Raw genomic sequence first — 22,979 nt, 5'->3', positions numbered from 1 at the left:
CATTTGAGGCAGGGCTTATGGAGATATAAGCCCTGAAAAAGCCATTTTTCAAAAGTTTCTAGATAGTGGAGGTTTTGGGTTTTTTGTATGCAGAGCTCGAGATCAAACTGTTGATGTGGTGAGGGTCAAGACGGGCTCAATCTGAGTTTTGCTCAAGGTAATGCATGTGGCACTCACAAAATCTTTGGGGGACCCAAACTTAGAATGATATTTAAGAAAAATTTTTATGGTGTACATGTGCCAATATGGAAACCATTTTATATGCTTTAAAGCTTGACTTTTATAAATGCTCTAAAATCTGACTAGCCAGAAGTGCCGACTTCCTGAATTCCCGGGGGTGCTTGACCCTGGCTCTGCCTCCGGGCCCGCCCTGCTTCTACCTGCACCATTCCGTTCCCTCTCCTGCTTCTTCCTCCCCCCGCTCCTTCCCCCCCCAGTGCTTCCTGCGTGCTGCTGAACAGCTGATCACCAGCGGGCTGGAGGCGCTGGGGAGAGGGGGAGGAGCTGATCAGCAGGGCCTGCAGGCGGGTGGGAGGCGCTGTGGGGAAGAGGGGGATCTGATCAGGGGGCTGCCGGTGGGTGCTGAGCTCCCATTATTTTCTTCCCATGGGTGCTCCACCCTGGAAAACCCACGGAGTTGGCACCAACTCAACTAGCAACTTTGACTGCTTTGAAATTTGGTTTGCCTTGTATGCAGGTGCAGGATAGTGTTAGCGAGCCAAATTTGGAGTCATTCAACCAAGAGGTTTCAGAGTAACAGCCGTGTTAGTCTGTATTCGCAAAAAGAAAAGGAGTCCTTGTGGCACCTTAGAGACTAACCAATTTATTTGAGCATGAGCTTTCGTGAGCCACAGCTCACTTCATCAGATGCATACCGTGGAAACTGCAGCAGACTTTATATATACACAGAGAATATGAAACAATACCTCCTCCCACCCCACTGTCCTGCTGGTAATAGCTTATCTAAAGTAATCGTCAGGTTAGGCCATTTCCAGCACAAATCCAGGTTTTCTCACCCTCCACCCCCCCACACAAATTCACTCTCCTGCTGGTGATAGCCCATCCAAAGTGACAACTCTTTACACAATGTGCATGATAATCAAGTTAGGCCATTTCCTGCACAAATCCAGGTTCTCTCACTCCCTCACCCCCCTCCAAAAACCCACCCCCATACACACACAAACTCACTCTCCTGCTGGTAATAGCTCATCCAAACTGACCACTCTCCAAGTTTAAATCCAAGTTAAACCAGAACATCTGGGGCGGGGGGGGGTAGGAAAAAACAAGAGGAAATAGGCTACCTTGCATAAGAGGCTCCTGAGTTACGGTTCTTCTCCCCCCCACCCCCCGCCACCGTTCCCCCCCACCCTCCCCACAAAAAAAAGTTTCCTTCTGCTGCCTTGTACTGTTAAACTGAGACGAAATAATGACTGGATGAATCATGGATCTGGTTGAGATTAATGGCTGTGAACTCACTCTTCAATTAACTTAACTAAGGATAAGTGAATCACAAGTCCAAGCCTAAGACAAAGAGTTTTGGACTGAGTGGCTGGAGGCTGTTATTTGTGAGTCATGGATGGCAATTCTATTTTGGGGGGATTGTAATCAAAGCAGCTAAGGAAAAAATTAGACGTGACTGTATCCTGGGAGGGGGCCAGTTATTAGGGTACAAAAGAGTGGAAGGATGAGGGGGAGGGGTTTGAGGCTGCAGCAAGGAGAAGGGGGATATGGGGTGGGCGCTAACTGGGAATGGGGTAGTAGGGGAATGGAGAGAAGTTGGGGGCTCAGGTGAGATAAGCATGGGGGTTAGGGAGTGGGGGGTATGGGATACTGGGAAGTGGGGAGTGAGTGGCAAGAGGACTTGGAGTATAGGGGCAAAGGCACTTGTCAGCCTCATTCACCCCTTCAGTGTGTGTGACCATATCTGGGGGGCTTTTGCCCCTCTGGGGGTGTCTGAGTCCCTCTTATGCCCCCTTGGTATGTGTCAGGATCTGGGGGTCCCATGCCCATCTACAAGATTTCCTCCCACCCTCACTTACATGAGTCAGGTTTGGGCGGGGACTCGCTCTTTTATGAGTGTCTGAGGCCCCCTCCCCCAGATCCTGGCTGACGTGGGGGCTGGAAGTTCTGCCCCTTCGTGTGGGAGGCTGAAAACAGGCATACTTCGTGCATATCCCAGGCTCTAAAACCACCAGAAAGGGTATGGGAACACCCACTGAGATGAATGGAGCAGTTAACACATTTGAGTTATCCTTTTAGGTTCTGTTCATCACCATGGGGTGTTCTCATGCTGAGAATATCACATTGAGATGAACGGGCCACTTCACACCTTTCAGAACCTCCTCTGCTGCAGATGGGTGTGTAGAGCAGCTCTTTCCCTCCATCATCCCGCAATCCTTCCTGTTTAAAGGACGATGCTTCTAAATGCTCTAAAATCCTCTTGCTCAGATTTTCCTGAAATTTGTTACACTTTGTGGGAGTGTAGAGTAGGATTAGTGATCAAAATTTGAGGTCATTTGAGCCAACAGTTCTACAGTTGTTAGACCAGAAAAAAATATCCAGTTAATCAAAAAGTTTCCAGGTGGGTTTTTGCACAGCGCTAGAGATCAAACTATTGATACATGATGCAGGTCAAAATTGGTCAATTTTTTTTTAATGTAAGGTAGAGTATGGCATTCACTAAATCTCTGAGGGACCCAAATTGTGAACAGTTAATAAGAACATGTTCACTTCTTCACGTGCATAGGTGTGCAGTCAGGAAGGATTACAATGTACATGCACCAGTGATGGGGATAAAAAAGAAAATATGAGTGGTTTCCAGGCAGCTACTTTGTACTTGTCTCTGCAGTTTGATGGAATTTGCTGAGGCCATTGCCACTGATCAACTGCCAACTGTAGTTTCTAGTCTGAACCTTTGCATACCTGTCCACTAAAGATTTAATAACTCTTGTTGCTTGCTACACGTTGTCTCTCGTATTATATATATTTTTAATTATATGGGGATGTATACTGTGAACACAGCAGAACAGTAAGCAGCCAGTCTAACCAAAATCTTTGTTATGTTGGGTGGGGAGGAGCTGGAGACGGAGGAATGTGTATGTCGGGGCGGGGCGAGGGGGGGAAGAGGATGGGTGTTAGGCAAGCCTTGGATTAGTTATTTAAGTAAATCTGTATTTTACTAGCCCCAGAGGAAGTTGGAGGGGGCAAGTGGCTACTTCCTGATCTTGGGGCAGATTAATGTAGTGTTTCCAAAGAGTGTGATGCTGCAATCCATATGTTTATGGAAATATGTTTATAAGTGTGAATATGATGTAACTGGAATATGCTTCATGCAAAAGGTCTCTTGTAAGGTATCATAACAAAGCTTATAATCTACTAGTGTGTTCATCCTATTTGTATGAATGTATCATTCTTGTATCTGAAGCTAGAAATATGAAGTATTACTCTGAAGTCCTATTGTAATTATTCAAAGTGTGAGCCATTAATGGTGGTTTAGAATCTTGATGGCTCCCATTAATTCGGACAATTGGTTGTAAATGGCTCTGTTTACTTGTAAGCCTTCCTGTATACCTGGGTGCCAGCCAGTGAGTAATGGGGTCTCATAGGACATGTGACCATGTCACCTGGTACTGGAATCCATCTTAAACCTGGTGCTTTTCCATTTAGAAGGAGGGGTGGGGACCCAGAGAGACAAAAGATTCCTGTCTTTTGCCAAAGCCATAAAAGGGGGTGGAACAGGACAAAGGGGGCTGCCAGTCATGAGAAATCCCCCAGTTACCACCTGAACTGGAACTAACAAGAACTATACTGGGGAAAGGAATGGGCCCAGACTAAGACTAAGTATAGTCTGTGAAAGAAGCTTATTGGAACATCTCTGAGGGTGTATTCCATTTCTAAAATGTATTAGGCTTAGACTAGAGTGTTTTGTTTTATTTTGCTTGGTAACTTACTTTGTTCTGTCTGTTATTACTTGAAACCACTTAAATCCTACTTTATATACTTAATAAAATCACTTTTTTGTTTATTGATTAACCCAGAGTAAGTGATTAATACCTGGGGGAGCAAACAACTATGCATCTCTCTCTATCAGTATTATAGAGGGTGGACAATTTATGAGCTTACCCTGTATAAGCTTTATACAGAGTAAAACTGATTTATTTGGGGGTTGGATCCCTTTGGGAACTGGGTGTCTGGGTGCTGGAGATAGGTGACTTGCTGAGCAGTTTTTGGTTAAAGTCTGCAGCTCTGGGGGCGTGGACCAGACCTGGATCTGTGTTGCAGCAGACTAGCATGTCTGGCTCAACAAGGCAGGTTTCTGGAGTCTCAAGCTGGCAGTGGAAAACGGGCTCAGAGGTAATTTCAGCATGTCAGGTGACAGTCTCAAGGGGGTTTCTGTGACTGAACCCGTCACAGACAGTATGGAGGTTTGGAGCTGACAGCACAGATACGCTGACCACTGAGGGAAAAGAAATGTGCTGCCAGAATTATCATTGTGTGGATTCTAGGCGATTCCTTGAACATGAGTTTGCAGAAGTTTGTGTGAAAGCCAGGAGTACACCAGGGTAGTCAATTATTTTTTGTCAAGGTCCAAACTTCTTGGTTAAGATATAGCGAAGGTCCAGACTCCAGAGAAATATTTTTCATACCACAAAGTGCCCTTGTTCAACGAACACATACAGTACTGTGAAATACACCCAGCGCCTATATTGCTTATATTTTTACTGCATTAAATAAAAAATAAAATCAAACCACTGTATAACCTAAAAATAACCTCCAAGAAAGATATAATTTGAGACTTTGAGAAAGTACTTAGATAAAATATAAAACATGCAAATATTCGCATAAAAAACACTTTCAGAAAACTGTTTCAAGTTTTGAATGAGTTTTGTCAAATACAGTTGTTGTAATGTAAGCATATCTGCATATAGATAAACATATTCAAAACTTTTCAGCCTTTTGTGGTTTATCAGAGTTTGAAAGAAAATAACACTTAGTACACATGAACTCTTTATCTTCTGTGATTCAAGTCTTTCCAATAACAAATACACACCCACCTACACGTGTATTAAGCAAAAGAATCATGAATAATTACTGTGAAATACTTGTTAAAACTGTAGTTTCACTACTGAAAATGTAATTTTATACAGCAATACAAATTTAAAATAAAATAGACGTGAATAATGTATAACTATAGTACTCGCAGTGGAAAAAGTGACAGATCCTCTGCTGGACAAGGGTCTTGAAGATCGGAGTGAGTTCAGTCAAGGCAAGACGGAGGCAATTGCACAGATGATTATCAGTCAGAACAGAGCGATTATGTGATTTAATGTTGTTCATTGTCGAGAATGCTGACTCATACGTCGAGCCAAACATAGTCAAAATGTGAAATGCCACCTTCCTTATGTGTGGATGCGTGGAGTCCAGCATAAGGGTTGTCCAGAAAGTTTCAGATGTAGTTTCAGTGTGCCGCATCTTAAGCACTTCATCCGCTTCTAATTCAGTAAGTTCTAGCTGTAGTTTTTCTTTTTCAACATCTGGAAAGGATGCTTTTGCTTGATCACACTAAGTACCATTTGCTTGTACCACAAATGGGTTCCTTACAAACAGTACAAACAGGAAGTTGACTTTAATACTTCCAAATTTTTGGAACCTCTGCTGGAAGTTTTGAAGAAGCGTGTCCAGAGAAGATGCCATCTGATTCACACCTGCAGTCCCAGCAGCTTAGCAACGTTGGGAAATGCAGCATCTCCCCAGTTTCCAAAGCACTTTTGAAGAGACTTAGTTTGTTTTCAAAGGAAGTGACACTGCTGTGGAGATCCACTACATTGCGATTTTGCCCCTGTAACTTTAAGTTGAAATCATTGCCTGTTAAATTGACAAGGAAGGCCAGGATGCTCCTGCTTCTGGCATCCCTCAAAAATGCATGTAGCTCTTCCGCCTTTTTTTTCCCCCTGAAATGTTATGTAGATATTCTTCCACGTGAACTCAAATTTCCCACAGCCTTCTCAGTACTTACCCTCTGCTCAGCCAGCGGATGTCATTTGAATCAACAGGTCATCATAATCAGCAGATGCTTCTGAAAGAAAGCTTCTGAACTGTTTCAGAGTAACAGCCGTGTTAGTCTGTATTCGCAAAAAGAAAAGGAGTACTTGGGGCACTTTAGAGACTAACCAATTTATTTGAGCATAAGCTTTCGTGAGCTACAGCTGTAGCTCACGAAAGCTTATGCTCAAATAAATTGGTTAGTCTCTAAGGTGCCACAAGTACTCCTTTTCTTCTTAACTGTGTGTTGCAATGATGACTTTGATCGAAGGAAGGAGACAAGTTTAATCACCATTGACATTACATTAGCATACTCATAGCTAAGCTTTGCACAAAGCGCAGTTTGGTGGATTACACAATGATAGGAAATCAAATTGGGGTTCAGATCTTGCACACAGATCTCAACTCAATGTTCTGCAAGGGGATGACATACCACAAACAACCTCAACTCTGCATTAACTACGTTTTTTTGCAATAGAATAGAATTCACGTAGATGAGAATCAGAAAGCCTGTGAATGTGTCATCACTTTGCGTAATGCAAGGGGAGGAGCTGATAGTATACCCTAGTGGCCAGTCAAATAATTTTCTAATGTACAGGCCAACAAGATACTTAATTAACTTTGAAATGAACAAATAAGTGAGAAACCAATAAACTAGGTTTTAAATCAAGATAAAGGTATTTGTAAGCCCATTCTCTATAGACTCAATTGTTAAAATTATTTTAGAATTATTTTCTATAATTATTTAAATTCTTTAACTATCTGAAATCTGCATCCCTTTCTCTCACTTTGTCCTGTCTGTGTAGATTGAAAGCTGTTTGGGGCAGGGACTGTCTCTTACCATCTGTTTGTGCAGCACATAGAGCAATGGAGGCCTGATCTCAGTTGGGTTCATACGCTACCATAATGCCAAAAATAAATATTATGTATGATATCTTTTAATATGTCTCCCCCCCAGTATTGCAATTTAAACCAGTTTCTCTTTTAAAAAAAACCACCCTAACTTTTCAATTTTAATTGACTTTCAGGGTTGTAGAGAATAACAGCTTGACAAGCAATATCCTGACATTGAATTGCCCTTTAAATTTAATATGCCTGGGCTCCCCTCTCAGACAGCCTGCTGTCTGAATGGTACAGTGACAGATGCTAGGCTCCACACACTGAATGTCTCTTGTCTTTTTATTGTGCAGAGCTCTGATGGCTCCTTCAGGGCTCCTGCTGTTGATCTGGGGTCTGTCTCAAACAGTGCTTTTTCACTCACAGCGAGAGGAACCCAAGATTTCAATATTTTTAAAATTTCAGAAGGGCAAAGGGGGCAGGAAATGCAACCCCATTTGTTATCCTAGTAAGTCTTGCAGCACACTTTTCCTGTCAGGTTGGACAGACACAGTTCCTACCATTGACTGACACCTCTCTATTTTAAATAGATAGATATTTTAAATGGATAGATATTTTGTGTGGGGTGAATACAAGTTTCTCTGGTCTTCCCTCTCCCTCACAACTTTGGACCTGATTGATCCTGATCTGCAATGGACTGCTACTTATGTTACTAAATCCTGTTTAGTGCCGTGCAGTTGTCATGCGTCAATCATCCCTGCCTTCCTGGTATAGAAATTTCTGAAAGGATCTTCCTCTCCCCTCTTCTTCCTAATTTACAGTATGCTAAACACTGAATCAGCATCAAAGACCAATTGTCAGAACAGGGGAAGTGATGATGCAGATGTCTTAAGTCCAAAAACTGATGCATGCTAATCAGCTTGGCACTTACATCTTTGCATCCAGTGGCTGACTCTTCCTCTGTGTGTGTGTGTGTGTGTGTGTGTGTGTGCGTGTGTGTGTTCAACTCTGTGAGAGGAAGTCACTGAACTGGGACCTAGTATATCTAGGTTCAGTTCTCAGCATTGCCACAAACTTCCTGTGTGACCTAGGGTAAATCACTTTCTCGCTCTTTTCATTTCCCATCTGTACAATGGGGATATTTCCTTTCTTCTGCCCTTTATCTTATTTATCTAGATGTAATCTCTTTGAGGGAGGGACTGTCTCTTACTTTGTGTTTATACAGTGCCTAGTACAGTAGTGCCCTGATTTTTCTTGAGTTCTCTAGGCCAGTGGTTCTCAACCAGAGGTACGCGTACCCCCTGGGGACGTGCAGAGGTCTTCTAGGTGGTACATCAATTCATTTAGATATTTGCCTAGTTTTATAAAAGTCTACATAAAAAGCACTAGTGAAGTCAGTACAAACTAGAATTTCATACCGACAACTTGTTTATACTGCTCTATATACGGAAATGTAAGTGCAATATTTACATTGAAATTGATTTATAAATATACGGTAAAAATGAGACAGTACGCAATTTTTCAGTAACCGCGTGATGTAATACTTCTGTATTTTTATGTCTGATTTTGTAAGCAAGTAATTTTTTAAATGAGATGTAACTTGGGGATACCAAGACAAATCAGACTCCTGAAAGGGATACAGTAACCTAGAAAGATTGAGAACCACTACTCTAGGCACTACTGTCATACAAATAACACCTAATTTTCTGTTACTTTTTGTTATGAATGTAGCGTACCTCAAGCCATAAATCTTAATATGTCTTCAGCTATTATATCACATGAGGTAGTTAATCTGGATCTAATGGCAATTTGCATTGTTCTTTCCCTCTTGTATTCTCACTTTCACCAAATGACCCTTGGTCTCCTCCTTATCTATGCTTGTCCTTCTGACTACTGAGAATTCGTCGTGTTGATGTAGAAGTAATACCAAGCCTCTAAAGTGGTTGCCACCTTAGTTCTTAAAAGTGCCTTTATTGAAATTTTGTTTAATTCACAATGCCTTTTTGAAACATCATGGGTACAATTACTTGTAATTCTTTTGCCAGAAGGTGATCATTGTAATATGTTTCACCATTATCAGTATAATCATTGCCCTCTCGTGGAGTCCGGCAGTGCCATGGCACACTGACCCTCAGCTGTGCCATTCTTAGGCAAGGGCTGTCGGTGCTCCAGCTGCTATTGCTCTAGCACTACATGGTTTCCAAAGAGTACTCCAGCAACCACCCCACTCTGACCAACCCAGGCACCCGTCTCAGTGAGCCACTCTTCGCCAATTGCTCTCTGAATTGCCAGGGAGCCTTCCACCTGCTCCTCACTTCTGACCCTGCAGCACAGGAAAGAAAAACAACGGATCAACTGCTGGCAGAGTCATTGTGCTAATCTAGAATTCCAAAGCCATTAAGCCAACAGAAACTAACTGGCTGATTAAACACTTCCTTAAAAATCTGAGGATTTCGCTGTTTGGGGGAGAGAGGCTTTGGACTCTGAGGTCTCCAGCAACATGGCAGCCAAGCATCCTGCTCAGGAGTTGCTAGAAAGCAATACAAGCCAGCCAATTATTTGTAGTGATTTAGTCCTTTTTCAGAGTAGGAGCTGTGTTAGTCTGTATCCGTAAAAAGAAAAGGAGGACTTGTGGCACCTTAGAGACTAACCAATTTATTAGAGCATAAGCTTTCGTGAGCTACAGCTCACTTCATCAGGATGCATGCAGTGGAAAATATAGTGAGAATTTTATAGGAGATTTTATATACACAGAGAACATGAAACAATGGGTGTTACCATACAGACTGTAACAAGAGTGATCAGGAAAGGTGAGCTATTACCAGCAGAGGGGCGGGGGGACCTTTTTCACTGACTAAAGTTCATAAACTGGTAAGTATAACAGCATTTTATATGTCTTGATGAATGGAAGCTATGTGGTCATAACTGTCTAGTATATTTAGCAAAACTTTTCATGGTATCTGTTTCAAGCTGGGAGACAAAAATAAGAAAAATATCTTTTTTCTCTCCACCCACCCCCCTCCTGTAGTCTAGGATCCCACCTAGCAATGATTTCAAAGTTGGTATGAAACTGGAAGCCCACGACCCACGCAATGTTACCTCAGTGTGTATAGCTACAGTAATTGGAATCACTGGTGCCAGATTAAGGTTACGGCTTGATGGAAGTGACAACAAAAATGACTTTTGGAGGCTTGTGGATTCTTGTGACATACAGCCAATTGGGACCTGTGAAAAGAAAGGGGGGATGCTCCAGCCGCCACTCGGTAAGGAACAATGTTTCTGAACTAATGACATAGTATATGTGATCCACAGGATGCTGCTCTTTTGTGGTTAGTGTTATCTTGTTTTCTTGGCAAGTGCTGCTTGAAATAATGGTTCAAGTGAAATGTTAACAAAAGAAGGATAAATGTTAAGTAAAAAAGCTAATAAAGAGAGTAATTGAACTGGACTCCACTTTGTGTATTACTGTGTCTAGGAATGGATAGAGAAATTTAGAATTTGAGCATGAGTTCTACTATCCAAAAATGTTTCCCTCTTCCCAGAATCCCCCCACTAATCATGAGGAGGGACAGATCCCCAATGGTCTTTTCAGTGACTGCTTGATGGGTTACACATAAATATTACGTTAGTCTAGTTAATTTATCCCCCTTCACCCCATAATTTATAGAGAACTGTGGCATTACCTTGTGGTACCCAGGGCCTCTACATTACTTTCAGTTGTGGAGAAGAGTCTCAAAGTGCTTCCTAAAGCCACATTTCTTAGAACTTGCGTGAAGCTCCTGAGTTTGGGTCTCTGGTGTATCAGGTGCACTGTAGAAAAGAGAGAGAGATTTTTAAAATTTTAATAATTCAAAAAACGGACAAACTCAAAATGATTTCCACAGGAGTTTAATTAAATTTGTTTAAGTAAAATGAAATGCATTTAAAGTACGTTCTTGCCAGGACAAGGTCCTAAATGCCTCTTCCCATAAAACTCAAAGGAGTAACAGCTCCTGTTGTGGTTTTTTGCTTTCTTTTCTCTTCTACTTCCTATCTAATTTAAGAGTCGGCTGACTGACGTGAGGGTGCATTTTCTATCTTTCACTCACTCTGCATGTTTCATTCACTCTTTTCTCATTCTTAGTCTAGGCTAGCTCTTGGATGAGAAAGGAGACAGAGGGACCTACATTGCTTCAAATCTTTTTCTCTTACACTTCTGTACCACTGTATGTGGTGATAGTAATTTTCCAAATATATGTATCAGAGAATGGGAGCAAATGTAGGACGTGTTTCCTGGTTTTAGACTGATAACTTAGCACTACACTCTTTATTGCTGCACTACAGAAGCCAGTAGTCCCTTGCCACTGTCCTTCCAGAAGTCATCTTCACCACATAATCTTCCTGCACACTCAGATATCCATAGTTTCCTTTCCAAAAAATTCCTCCCATATTTGGACAGGACTAAACTCAAGAGTGTTTTGCTCACTTAACGATAATGATGGTGGTGATGCATGAATCAGAATAGAATCTAGGTTACCCTTTTTGTATTAAAGGTCTGCTCAGGCCCAGACCCAAACTAGTCCCAAATCCACCCCATCTGAGCCCAAGAGTGTTGTCATTTTCCAACCTGAACCTGACCTTTCCCTCCAAACCTGAGTTAGCAGCGCCTCTGCCACCTCCTGCCCATGGGGTTGGTGTGATGGTGGCAGCTGCTTTTCCCAATCCTGCTGGCTGCCAGCCCCTGCTGCACTGTGTGTGTTCTGTGGAGTGAGAGGTGCAGCACACTTATTTGGCAGTGCATACTATTCAACAAGGCAGAGGTGGCTGGAGGAGTGGGGCACGCAGCCACCACTATGCCAACCTCCTGGGCAAGAGAGAGACTTCAGAGGTGACCTGACCCAAGCCTCAGAGGTTCAGGTTGTTTTCTGACCCAATCCAAACCTGATACTTGTAGTTGGGTCCCATCAAGTTCTGGTAGAATTGCAGGGACCTACTCTACTTCTATCAAATACTGGTTTAGCACTCAACAGACTCTGGTTCCAGGTGCTTAGCCAGTGTCTTCTACCAGTTTAGACTTTACCAGACTTTCTTTAAAACCTGGCAGCAGGCGTGTACTGCTTAATGTTATTTTTTATATTTAAATTAGGTAACTTTAATTATAATTTTAGGCTTTAATATAGATTGTCAATTTCAAATATAATTCTAAATAGCTTTATTTTTGTTTTTAAAAAGTGTTTAATATAAATGATTTTTAAAAATTTTTTTACGCACCTGGTTTTAAACCACAACCACACTTTCAAAAGTAAATACATTCTGTACTGTGGTATTGACATTACTATGGCATTTCCTATACTTATAATGTATCATGTATGCTGTGGTGAAGTATACTTAGTGTGGTCTAAAGTATTTTACTCTGTAAGGTTGCCTGCAGAATATAGTTGGCTGGGATTGTATTCTGACTTTCCAAGACCCTCAGCAAATTTAAACAGCTGCCATTTTATAAAACCAACCAGTCAGAGAACATTTTCTTTCCTTTTCCCCAACAACACAAATGCATAATTTTGCCTAAAAATTATACCTCCTAAAACAGTTATTCTAATTAAATGTAGCACATATGAGGATATAGTATAAAGTTTTTATCAGAACTTGTTAAGAGTAATCTTCGTAATTCAATGCTGACTTCGTTCATGGGAATACAACAATCTTAAATTTATGCTGATAAAACCTTTGATACCATACTAACATGTTTTCCCTAAGTATAATAAAGGGAATATAAATATTAATACTTCTTTGGTCAAAATAGAAAGAAACAGGAAGACCTTTTCACTTGCACTCAGTAATCATACTTGACAATAAACCTAAGCAACCACTTTATAGTGGTCAGCGTTTACCAACAGTTAACCACACAGTGTTTTCCCATGTAGCACAGTAGGTCTTTTCTGTCTCTGATCAGCGTAACTTATAGAAAAAAGAACAAAAATGTCCAGTAACTACCATAAATAAAAAACATTGAACAACAACTCTAGTATGTTTTTGTTTTCAAGTTTATTATTTAAATGCCTACTTTTACTTCCTTTCCTTGGTTCCCTCAGTGATCATGGTATTTTGTGCTTTCAATTGAGGATTTCATGATTTTTAATTAACAGTTCCTCTTCCTTCCCCCCTTTCTCCCCCTCCCCCCCCCCCAAAATATCCTGGTAAACTTGACCCTGACCTACAGGGCTTTGTGCATTCTAATATTTTCACATTAGTATTTGGGAAATGCTTCATCTATGGACTTCTAAGTACTGGGTGGATATTTTGAGAGAGATTTTTGTTCTGTTACTGTATCATTGGCAGATGGATAAACAAGTGCTTGGGATCCTTGAAGTAACTGTTCAGCTAAAGTTAAGAAATATAGAATGAGACTCCGTATCTCTTTTCTACCTGTGATATTCCACTAGACCACCAGGAGGAGCCCACTCTTAGTCCAACAGTGAAATACTCAGTACAGTAAGTCCAGTGTTAATCACTAGAGAGCCGTCTGGATGTTTGTGTATTACTCTGACTGCTGAGGAAAATGGTTGTATTCCTGGAGAGGAGAAAGATAGAGTAGATGGTCACGGCTGTATTGTAGTTCACTTACACTCCCAGATGCAGGAAAAATGCAGGTACCTAATGGCATCAGAGAACTTTTGGACAGACTGATCTTATATCAAGTACAAATTGGGTCTCCGCTATGGCTGGTCCTCAGCTACTAAGTCATATTATGTTGCAAGGCTCAGTTAATATTTGTTTTGAGATCTGCTGGTGGAAAGGTGAAGTGTGAAGTACTATTAAAATATCACTCTATTCTACTCCAAAACTGAACCTTCCAAATGTTGTGTGAGGGAGATAACCAGAATGGAGCAGCAATTTGCTTTGTGCGGGTCTGTGATCTATTTAAAGTGTTTCAAAATACACTTTATTGTGCTTGTGCCACTGTAACTATATTGCTTTAGGACCAGATATAGTTAAAGCAGTATAACCCACTAACGTGGATGCAATTATTACCAGTATGAAGGTGCTTTGGTTGGTATCGAAATAGGCTACGCTGATATTAGCACTTTTATATTGGTTTAACTACGCTTACACTAGCTGGTTGCGCCACTTTAACTTTATCTGTTCCTAAACTAATACAGTGGTACAAAAAATGTGTTTAGACCAGTCTGTGGCCAGTGATGTCCTTGTGTTCAGATTGCCATTCCTCTTCATTGAAATTATTTGAAATGATGTACCTAATAAGCAAATGGTTTTTGTATTATCCAGGAATTCACGTTTGGCTCCTCTCATGATGATAGTCAGCCATTCTATTGCATAGTTTATTCAGAAAAGAAATAGTCACATATTGTCCCTCCAGTCCTTGATTCTTTAGCAGTAGCTAGGTTCCAACACTCAAACATCCTGGCATAGATAGATACATTTTTGAAAAAGCCTTTTTGGCACTTTTGCAGCATCCTGTTCCTGGGTAAAGCTGGGAGCCAATTGGGTGTATAATTGCCTCCTGCTAGACACTTACACAACTGATTTTCTCAATTGGAATTGAGCCTGCTGGTCCCAACATTTGATTCCTCTCACAGTAACAAATGAGTTTAAAATAATCCCTCCCACCTGAGCTCTAAACATATGATTGTTTCACATATTACGTCAGGGGCTCAGTAGTGCTCAGTATCTAGTTAAGGTTTCAAATTCCAATTTCCATTTGAAACTACCCTTTTTTTAAAAAGTACTTTATAATGTTTTGAAACAAATTCCTTTGGGGATAACATTTTCCATGCTCTAATTAGAAGTGATTTTTTTTAAGAAAGCTTAAGTGAAATCAGTTGAGCTACTTAATTGAGTAGTGTCACCCTTCCTGTTATTGGCATGTGCACTCATGCACTCCCTGTGCTTTCCAGTGAGAAATGCTCTACTCAGCTAATTCAGAAGGTGAATCTGGAAACTTCCAGAATGGCATGTTTTATAAATCATGTTAAGACTTAGAAATCAATGCATGTTTAAAAATCAGCTCAGTAGTTTCTAAGTTGTGAACATTTAAACATGACAATTTCTCACATATATAAGACCGCTTGTATCCAATTTTAAAATGCAGTTTGAGTTGCTGACTTTAAACAAAAAGAAAAGGAGTACTTGTGGCACCTTAGAGACTAACCAAGGTTTTTTGTTTGTTTGTTTTTAAAAATCATACCTAGATTGTAAGGCAACTCTTCAAGTCCAGACAAGGATTCTAGTAGTAGTTGCTTTAGAGAGAAGTTTCCTATTGAGTTCCTGTTTTGTTGTGTTAGGGTTTTTTTTTGGAGAGAACTACAACAGACTTACACCTGCTAAAGATCTGGCCCAAAATGTCTATTGTCTATTTGAATCAGTTTAGTAGCTTCAAACACAGCCCTGAAGGTGCTTCAAAAGCAGACAGAGAGAGAAGCATGTCTCTTCCTGTAGTGGGAGGTACTTGGTTCTGAGGGAGAATATCATGGTTTGAAGAACATTTCAACCAAACAATTGTTTTGATAAGATAAAGTTGTTCTTAATGAAAGCAGGTTTGGGTTATAGTAACACTTTGTGCATTGTATTCACTTACATTTTAATGAAGAATTTTGGCATGGAAACGTTCTCCACTTTATGCAATTGCAATGTGATGCATACACTTATCAAGATGTTTCATTTCTATCATTCCCTGTTTTATGTTCTTGTCTTTGTAATTAAAGGATGTATTGTTTCACTGAGATTTGTTTGCACTTCCTTGTTTCTTTTTGTGAAGGACTCTGGTGAAAGAGCCTCAATGGAGAAGAAAATGTTTCTAATAAAAATAAGAGTTAGATGACAGAGAAGCTAGACGAGAGGATGTCATTTGAGAATGAAGGAAAACTGACCCAGTAAATATAACTGGGTACTATGCAAGGAAGATTGTTTGAGACCAGGGAATATAGAGAATAATTTAATCTGCAGTACCACAGCTTGCATGTTTCTAGTCACACTTAATATAGTAACCATGATAAATGATTTTGCAGGCAAATCACTCCTGAAAGGAAATATGCTATCCAACATGTTTACTGCACTAAATAGCTGCCCTATGCATTCATGTTTCTTGGCCACATTTAATTCTAGTCAAGTCCAAACCGGAGGGTTTTGGACGGTAGTGGGGGAAAACTCTGCGTACTCCTTTTTCCTGTATATTCATGCTTTATAAATGTGAGTCTAGAATCTTTTACACAACTAATCTATTTATGTTAATTAGGTTTCCAGATGAATGCATCATCTTGGCCAATGTTTCTGTTAAGAACACTAAATGGAGCTGAAATGGCACCTGCAACATTCTTTAAGAAGGTAAGAAGAAAGGGGCTCCTAGTAAACAAGCTTCCATCAACTGGTCCATGATTACATTTTTATTGAGGATGCCAGGATATTGTACTGTTCTTTTCAGCATGGAAAGGCAAGAATGTTATTTAAAATTACTTTGAAGTGGATTGGCAAGCCACAAAACTGGACAGGAAATGATCATCTTCTAGTCCAAATGGATGGGCACCTCTTTTCCTGTGTTTGGACCTTTAAGGTACGCTGTGTTTAGAAAAAATTGTGTTAGCTTGGTTTTTTTTCATGGATTTAAGATGTCATGAATCTCTCATTTGTTGACAGTAATGTATTCATGATGTGCCTGTGTATGTGTTGGGCTAAAACTGGTAAGGGAGAATGAGAGCCACAGGAATGCATGGGGAGTTTATGCTGAATATTTTTATTTGGCGGATACTTGACAGTTTAGCTGTTAAGAATGTAGTGGGGACTTAGCTGAAAGTAATAAAAAAATGCTCTCAGTTTTAGAAGTATGGCCTTTATGCTGAAGAAAAGAGGATCTTAAGAAAAATGTGTGAAAAGTTTTTGTGCAAAAAATATGTAGGAATGCAGGTATGACTCAGCTGATCTGTTGATTTTGATTTGTCCTCTTACCATTGTTATGAGCTTGCTAAAATCAGAGTGAAGTTCAGTGATTTCTTTCTTAGTACTGATAATGGCTTTGCATGAGTTTGTTTTAGTAAAACGTACATTGGGCTTGATCCTGTAATCTCTTTGCTCATGAATCCCCATTCATTTTGAGAACATACTGATTTGAATGCATTCATAAAATACCTATGGCGTGAGCAGTGGCACTGCAAGCTTCTCGATACTGTCCCAGCAATATGCCTCAGTCCTTTTCTGGAAGGTCTACTTATTGAGAGTGGGATGTACTTTGGTTTCCCTTCAGTCCAACTTATTTCACCCAGGCCACTAAACAGCCTTCAGATGTTAATGATTTGTATGTGCATTTGTATAAGTAACAAAGAGGTGAAAGATTCTCTAGTCCATTATCAATCCCCAGAAACATCCAGTCCCTCGTAGAAATATATTTTTCTGATCCTGTCCTCTCCCTACATAAAACTATGCCATTTATTTTTAGTGTACGTTCACTATCCCACCGTTCCTGTAGAACACATCAGATTTACTCAGACAACTGGTTAAGTAGACTCAGCATAACCTTGCTGCCAGTCACATAAGTAGGAGCATACTTGAGCCTAGGTATTATAGAAAATTTAAAATAAACTTGTAACCATGTATTAAATGTGTATTGTATAACCTTTTTGAGGTAATCAATATGAGAAGTTAGAATGTTAGAGAAAAGCAGCTGTCTTTCAAGAGTTCATGGAAACCTATATGTTCTGCAATTTTTATTTTGACAGGAACCACCAAAACCTGCTCCAAACTATTTTAAAGTTGGAATGAAACTTGAAGCAGTAGACAAAAAGAACCCTTATTTAATTTGTCCAGCGACCATCGGAGATGTTAGAGGAGATGAAGTTTTCGTTACATTTGATGGCTGGAGGGGAGCATTTGACTATTGGTGCAAATATGATTCTCGAGATATCTTCCCAGTCGGATGGTGTGGCTTAACAGGAGATGCACTACAGCCACCAGGCAACTATGGTAAAACTACCAGTAATAACGCTTAATCTGTCTTCCCAAATTTTGCCGCTGTCAAGCAGCTGGGACTTAAGAACCAACTGATCTTGTGCAGATTTTAATATGTAAACAGCTGATGCAGATGAAATAGTGACACGTTTTCACTGTATCATACCTAAGGGGCTTGAGCTGTCAATCTCTTCCCCCTGCCCCAACAGGCTCCGGTTGTCATTACTCCTCCAATCTCTGCTTATTTTTAGTAAAAGTCGCAGAGAGGTCATGGCTCCCCTGAATTTTTGTTTATTGCCCATGACCTGTCTGTGACTTTTACTAAAAATAACCTTGGCAAAATCTTAACCTTAATCATATCTTTTTGTGTTGTCTCTATGAGAAACTATTATTGCTCATTTACTGTAGTTCACAACTATTTGTGAACACAGTAGCTCTGGAAACACATCTTGACTGACATTTGACATGCCATAATTTGTTTCTTTATCATTCCTGCTCTAATTCTGATAATGGTAGAAGACCAAATCTAAACAGATTCCATTAAAACCAATTGCATTCAAATTCTTCTGCAGTGAGAGAGCTGGTTATGTTCAGTTTTCTATGTCCTTTTGAAGAATATTGGACTTCATTTAGACCGTTTACTTATATTGTTGGTAGTCTCAAGAATGTTGGTAGCTGTATTAATTGAATTTCATAGGAGTTTATATTCAGCTTTGCATCAACACCTTACTTCAGGGTTATAGAATGGAGCTCCCAAGAACAACAAAAAGCTGTTTTAAAGTAAGAAATGTAGTAAAAGTGTCTTTATTGTTTCCAAGGGATTCAAACTCCAGGCTTACCTGTAGCATTTGCTTTGGACTGTAAACTTTCTGTTTTTGAAATTGTATATTATTAGGATCTTCCAAATACTTTGTTTACTGCTTATCTACCTACTTATGTGAACCTATGGATAGAGAGCCCCCTTAGCTAATAGCCAAGTTTGCTCTGTTGTCATATACCCCCTTCCGTCTTTGCCAAGGTCTGTGAAATGAAAAAGGAATATCATTGTTTAATATCTGTGATATGATAAGGGGTTTCTTATAAGATATCTGAGGTTTTGCTGTAAAACAATTTGGGTTGTATTATCTTACTCCTTTCAGATTCAAGATGTGTGAAAGGAGTTTTTGTAAGTAGGAACCACATTTTAAATTCATTCTACTGTTACTGAGAATTTGTTCTAATCATAAACGGTTTCACTGTGTGTGTTAAGTGGATGAGAAACAAGAAGAGCACATTTCTGTAGAAAAGCTGGTAGAACAAAGAAGGCAAGTAACCATTTATGGTTCTTTTCCCAAGATTTTTCATTTTTAGAACAACAGTGTAAGAATCGGAAGTAAGGCTAACCACTAAAGATTGGGGTGAGAATTGGGAAGAGTTGTCACAGAAAATCTTACGGTAATAGAACCTGTTAGACTGAAACAGGGTGAGGGAGGAAAGGTGGTCCAGTGATTATGGGCCTAGCCTGGGACTCCCTGCTCTGCCACAGACTTCCTTGGACAAGTCGTTTAGTCTTTCTGTGCCTCAGTTCCCCATCTGTAAAATGGGGAGAACACCACTGCTGTACCCCACAGGGATGTTGTGAAGATAAAGGCTAACAAATTCAGACTGAATAAGATTTGTTAAAACTTGTATGGAAACTTCATGTATGTTCATTATGATAAAATGACAAGATTTTTAAAAAGCATTGAAGCACTCAGATACTACGATAATGGGGGTCATATAAGGACCTTAGGTGCTGTGACAGACCCAGACCAGTGGGGTACAGGAATCTGGGAGAAGGCAAATATACTGGCCACTGGATGAATAGTTTTCTGTTCCCTGAGTGACCAGAGCAGGGACTGTGCTAGAGCAATCAGGAACCTGCTAGAACCAATTAAGACAGGCAAGCTAATTAAGACACCTGGAGCCAATTAAGAACATACTAGAATGAATTATGGCAGGCAGACTAATCAGGACACCTGGTTTAAAGAGGACCTCCCATCAGTTAGTGGAGGGCATGAAGGAGTGAGGTGTGCTGCTGGAGGACTGAGGAGTACAAGCGTGATCAGGCTTCAGGAGGAAGATCCTGTGGTGAGGATAAAGAAGGTGGTGGGTGGAGGCCATGGGGAAGTAGCCCAGGGAGTTGTAGCTGTAACGCAGGTGTTATAGGAGACGTAGACAGCTGCTATCCACAGGGCCCTGGGCTGGAACCCGGTGTAGAGGGCGGGCCCGGGTTCCCCCCATTCCCCTCACTCCTGATCAGACACAGGAGGCGTTGACCTGGTTTGTGAGCAACACCAGAAGGGAAGGTCTAATTTGGAAAGGGATCTGGCCTGTCCCCAACCCCCTACGTGGGACAACAGAGACTGTGGAGATTGTTCTCAATTTCTCCATGCTGGCCAGTGCTGAGGTTAGCTGAGTATACGGCAGGTTTGAGTCTCTAGCAGAAGTGACCAAACTGAGAGCTGCTGTAAACCTCTGAGGTGAGCAAATCCGCCAAAAAGCACAGGACCCACCCAGGTATAGGAGGAACTTTGTCACAGTAGGTAGAAGAAAATAATACTGTTGTCTTTTTAAAAAGGCTTTGAAGATTGGAGGGTTTTCTCCATACAGTTGCATTTGTGTCATTTATAGCTAGGAACATAATTTTAAAGCAATACTTCTGTGAGATTGGAGATGATGAGAAGAGAGCTGCATTTCCAGTCAATTCCCAGGGAGATTCTTATATCTAAATCTCTTGTTTCATGCAAGAAATATGTTTCTTAGTTGATTTTTAGTGACAACTTCAGCCTTTTCTTCAGCAGCTTTAGCTCACTTGATAGTAGCAAGCAGAGCAGGGCAAATAGATTGGGATCTTAAAAGGTGACTAAGAGTTAGGCATCCAACTCCCATTGAAAGTTAGGGGAGTTGGATGCCTAACTCCCTTAGGTTCCTTTAAAAATCCCAGTTGTAATTTGTAGCATACAGAGGAATCTCATCCACTGCCTTTCTATTGATAAATTGACCATCCAGCAGTTTAGGTCACGTGGTCAGTTTTTTCTAGGAATGTATATGAAGTTTAATGAAAATATCAAGGACTTGGATGTAAATCTAATCCCAAATATTAGAGTTGTCTTTGATCTCTTTTATCAACATGTTATCTTGATCTATGGCACTTCTGTCATCTGAAGATGCAACTGCAAACAAACTGGTCACAAGTTCATAAGACTTAGAATCAAAGATCTCTCTTCCATATTCAGACCTAATATAGAGAGACCTAATATTCTATATTCAGACCTAAATCCTTCCTGCAGCAGTGAACTAAAGAGGAGATTATGATCAAGGGAAACCTTTGAATGTGCGGCTGAAAAGAAATTCAGAACTAAACTGAGCTACAATAATCTGTGGGGTACTGACTACTACTGAGTATATTTGGTAGGAAAGAGGCTGTATTTCCCTATTGTTTTGGAAGCTAAATCCAAAGGAATGTGATGTGCTATTTTCCAAAGCAAAAATTATGGAGCAGGCTACAGCTTGATGACTTGATGTATGCTGTTAACTAGCAAATATCTGTTGGAGAAATACCTGTCTTTCTCACTTTCTCGCCCCCCTTTGGACCACTTGAATTTGGGCACATTTGAAAGATGACTCCTTTAAAACACTGTTTCAATATCCCAGTCTTTGAATTAGGACAGAATTTTCATGGTTTTATGGAAGTGTTGTGAAGCTTAAATTTTTTTTAATGCTTGCAAAAGGTTCTTTCTTCCCTTTTCTTTATCACCATATTTGTCATCTAATTGTTTTTCATCTTGTCATCTTCAGTCTTTTTTTTTGTTGCATGCTGTAGGGCTGAAGTGTAGAGCTTTTTTTACATTGAGGCCATAATTAAGCCAACCTAAGGCCTTGTCTATACTACACAGTTTTGTTGACAAAAGTCGGTTTTCGTCAACAGAACAGCGGAGATGTACATACTGCAATGCTCCTTTTGCCGACAAAATTCTCCTGCTTTGCCAACAAAATAAAGCATAGAACTTTTTTTGGCAAAGTTGTATTGACAAAGTCGGTATAGACACCGCACTTGGTTATGTTGCTATAATTGGGCTCCAGGAGGTGTCCCACAATGCCCATCCTGACTGCTCTGGTCAGCAGTTCAAACTCTGCTGCCCTGCACCCAGGTACACAGACATCTGTCCTTCCCCCTTTTAAGGCCCGGGAATTTTTGAAATGTCACTTGCTGTTGGCTCGGTTTAGACAGCTCACATTGCATCTTCCCAACTGACCACGGCAGCTCCAAATGCTTTCCCACTGGGACTGCACAGCCTCCTCTCCCCACAGTGCTGTGCAGTCCCAGCTCCGCTCCAGCCATAGGAATTTTGGTATTTATGGTCCAATTTCTCGTGACTTGTGTGATAAGGGCTATGAATGGGACATGCATCAGTGCCGTGCTAAGATAAAGGAGCGGCGGCAGGCATACCAGAAGGCAAGGAAGGCAAACTGTCACTGCGCCAAAGACCTGCTGCTTCTGTAAGAAGCTGGATGCCATCCTTGATGGTGATCACACCTACACCACCAAGAACCCCATAGATACTTGGGCGGGGCTGGAAATGGTGGCGGACAGTAGACTCAATCCTAAAGACAAAGTCATGGGCGAGGAGGTTGAGTTGAAGGACTGTGGAGCACACAGCAAGGTCATCCGATGGTAGAGCGAGTCAGGACCTCTTTTCTACTCCAGAAGGGTCTAGCCCTCCCCAGCAGTCTGTCTCTAGCGTGCATGATGAGGGAGAGGAGAGCTCTGGTAAGTGATCTTTTTGAGTTGATGATGCTCAGTTATATGAGGCAGAGCTGCTGTTAGCTCTGTATATTCTAGAAGTGAGTGAAAGGATAGAAATGTACAACACTAGCTGTGTTTCCGTGTGCTTCACATTCCTCTCTGCAGCTAAGCAGTGCGGTGGAACTTTGTCTTAATGCACACCGAGATTTCACAGGAATCCTCCAGAGAGATCTCTAGGAAACTGGGAGGTACTTGCCAATTCTCTGCCGAAGATTCCTTGGCAGAGCTGCTTTGTTCCATCCCCCATTGTAGGAAACTTTCCTGTGCCAATCAGCAATCACTTGTGCAGGGACCAAAGCGGCACACAGGCAAGCAGCATAGGGACTGGGTCTGAAGC

The 22,979-nt window shown here is 40.9% G+C and overlaps 1 protein-coding gene across 1 annotated transcript in view; it reads left to right on the top strand.

The window, feature by feature from the left end:
* SCML2 (Scm polycomb group protein like 2) overlaps positions 1-22,979 on the top strand; it is a 106,119-nt gene that overhangs the window by 34,603 nt on the left and 48,537 nt on the right. The window contains exons 4-6 of the mRNA XM_077807182.1: positions 9,908-10,142; positions 16,112-16,200; positions 17,586-17,829. Of these exons, the coding sequence (XP_077663308.1) occupies positions 9,908-10,142; positions 16,112-16,200; positions 17,586-17,829 (568 nt within the window). The remainder of the gene's footprint in view (positions 1-9,907; positions 10,143-16,111; positions 16,201-17,585; positions 17,830-22,979) is intronic.

The sequence above is a fragment of the Eretmochelys imbricata genome, chromosome 1 (genome assembly GCF_965152235.1).
Source record: "Eretmochelys imbricata isolate rEreImb1 chromosome 1, rEreImb1.hap1, whole genome shotgun sequence".
Taxonomy (NCBI): domain Eukaryota; kingdom Metazoa; phylum Chordata; order Testudines; family Cheloniidae; genus Eretmochelys; species Eretmochelys imbricata.
The sequence above is the reverse complement of the archived record's forward strand: the minus strand, read 5'-3'. Positions and strand labels throughout refer to the sequence as shown.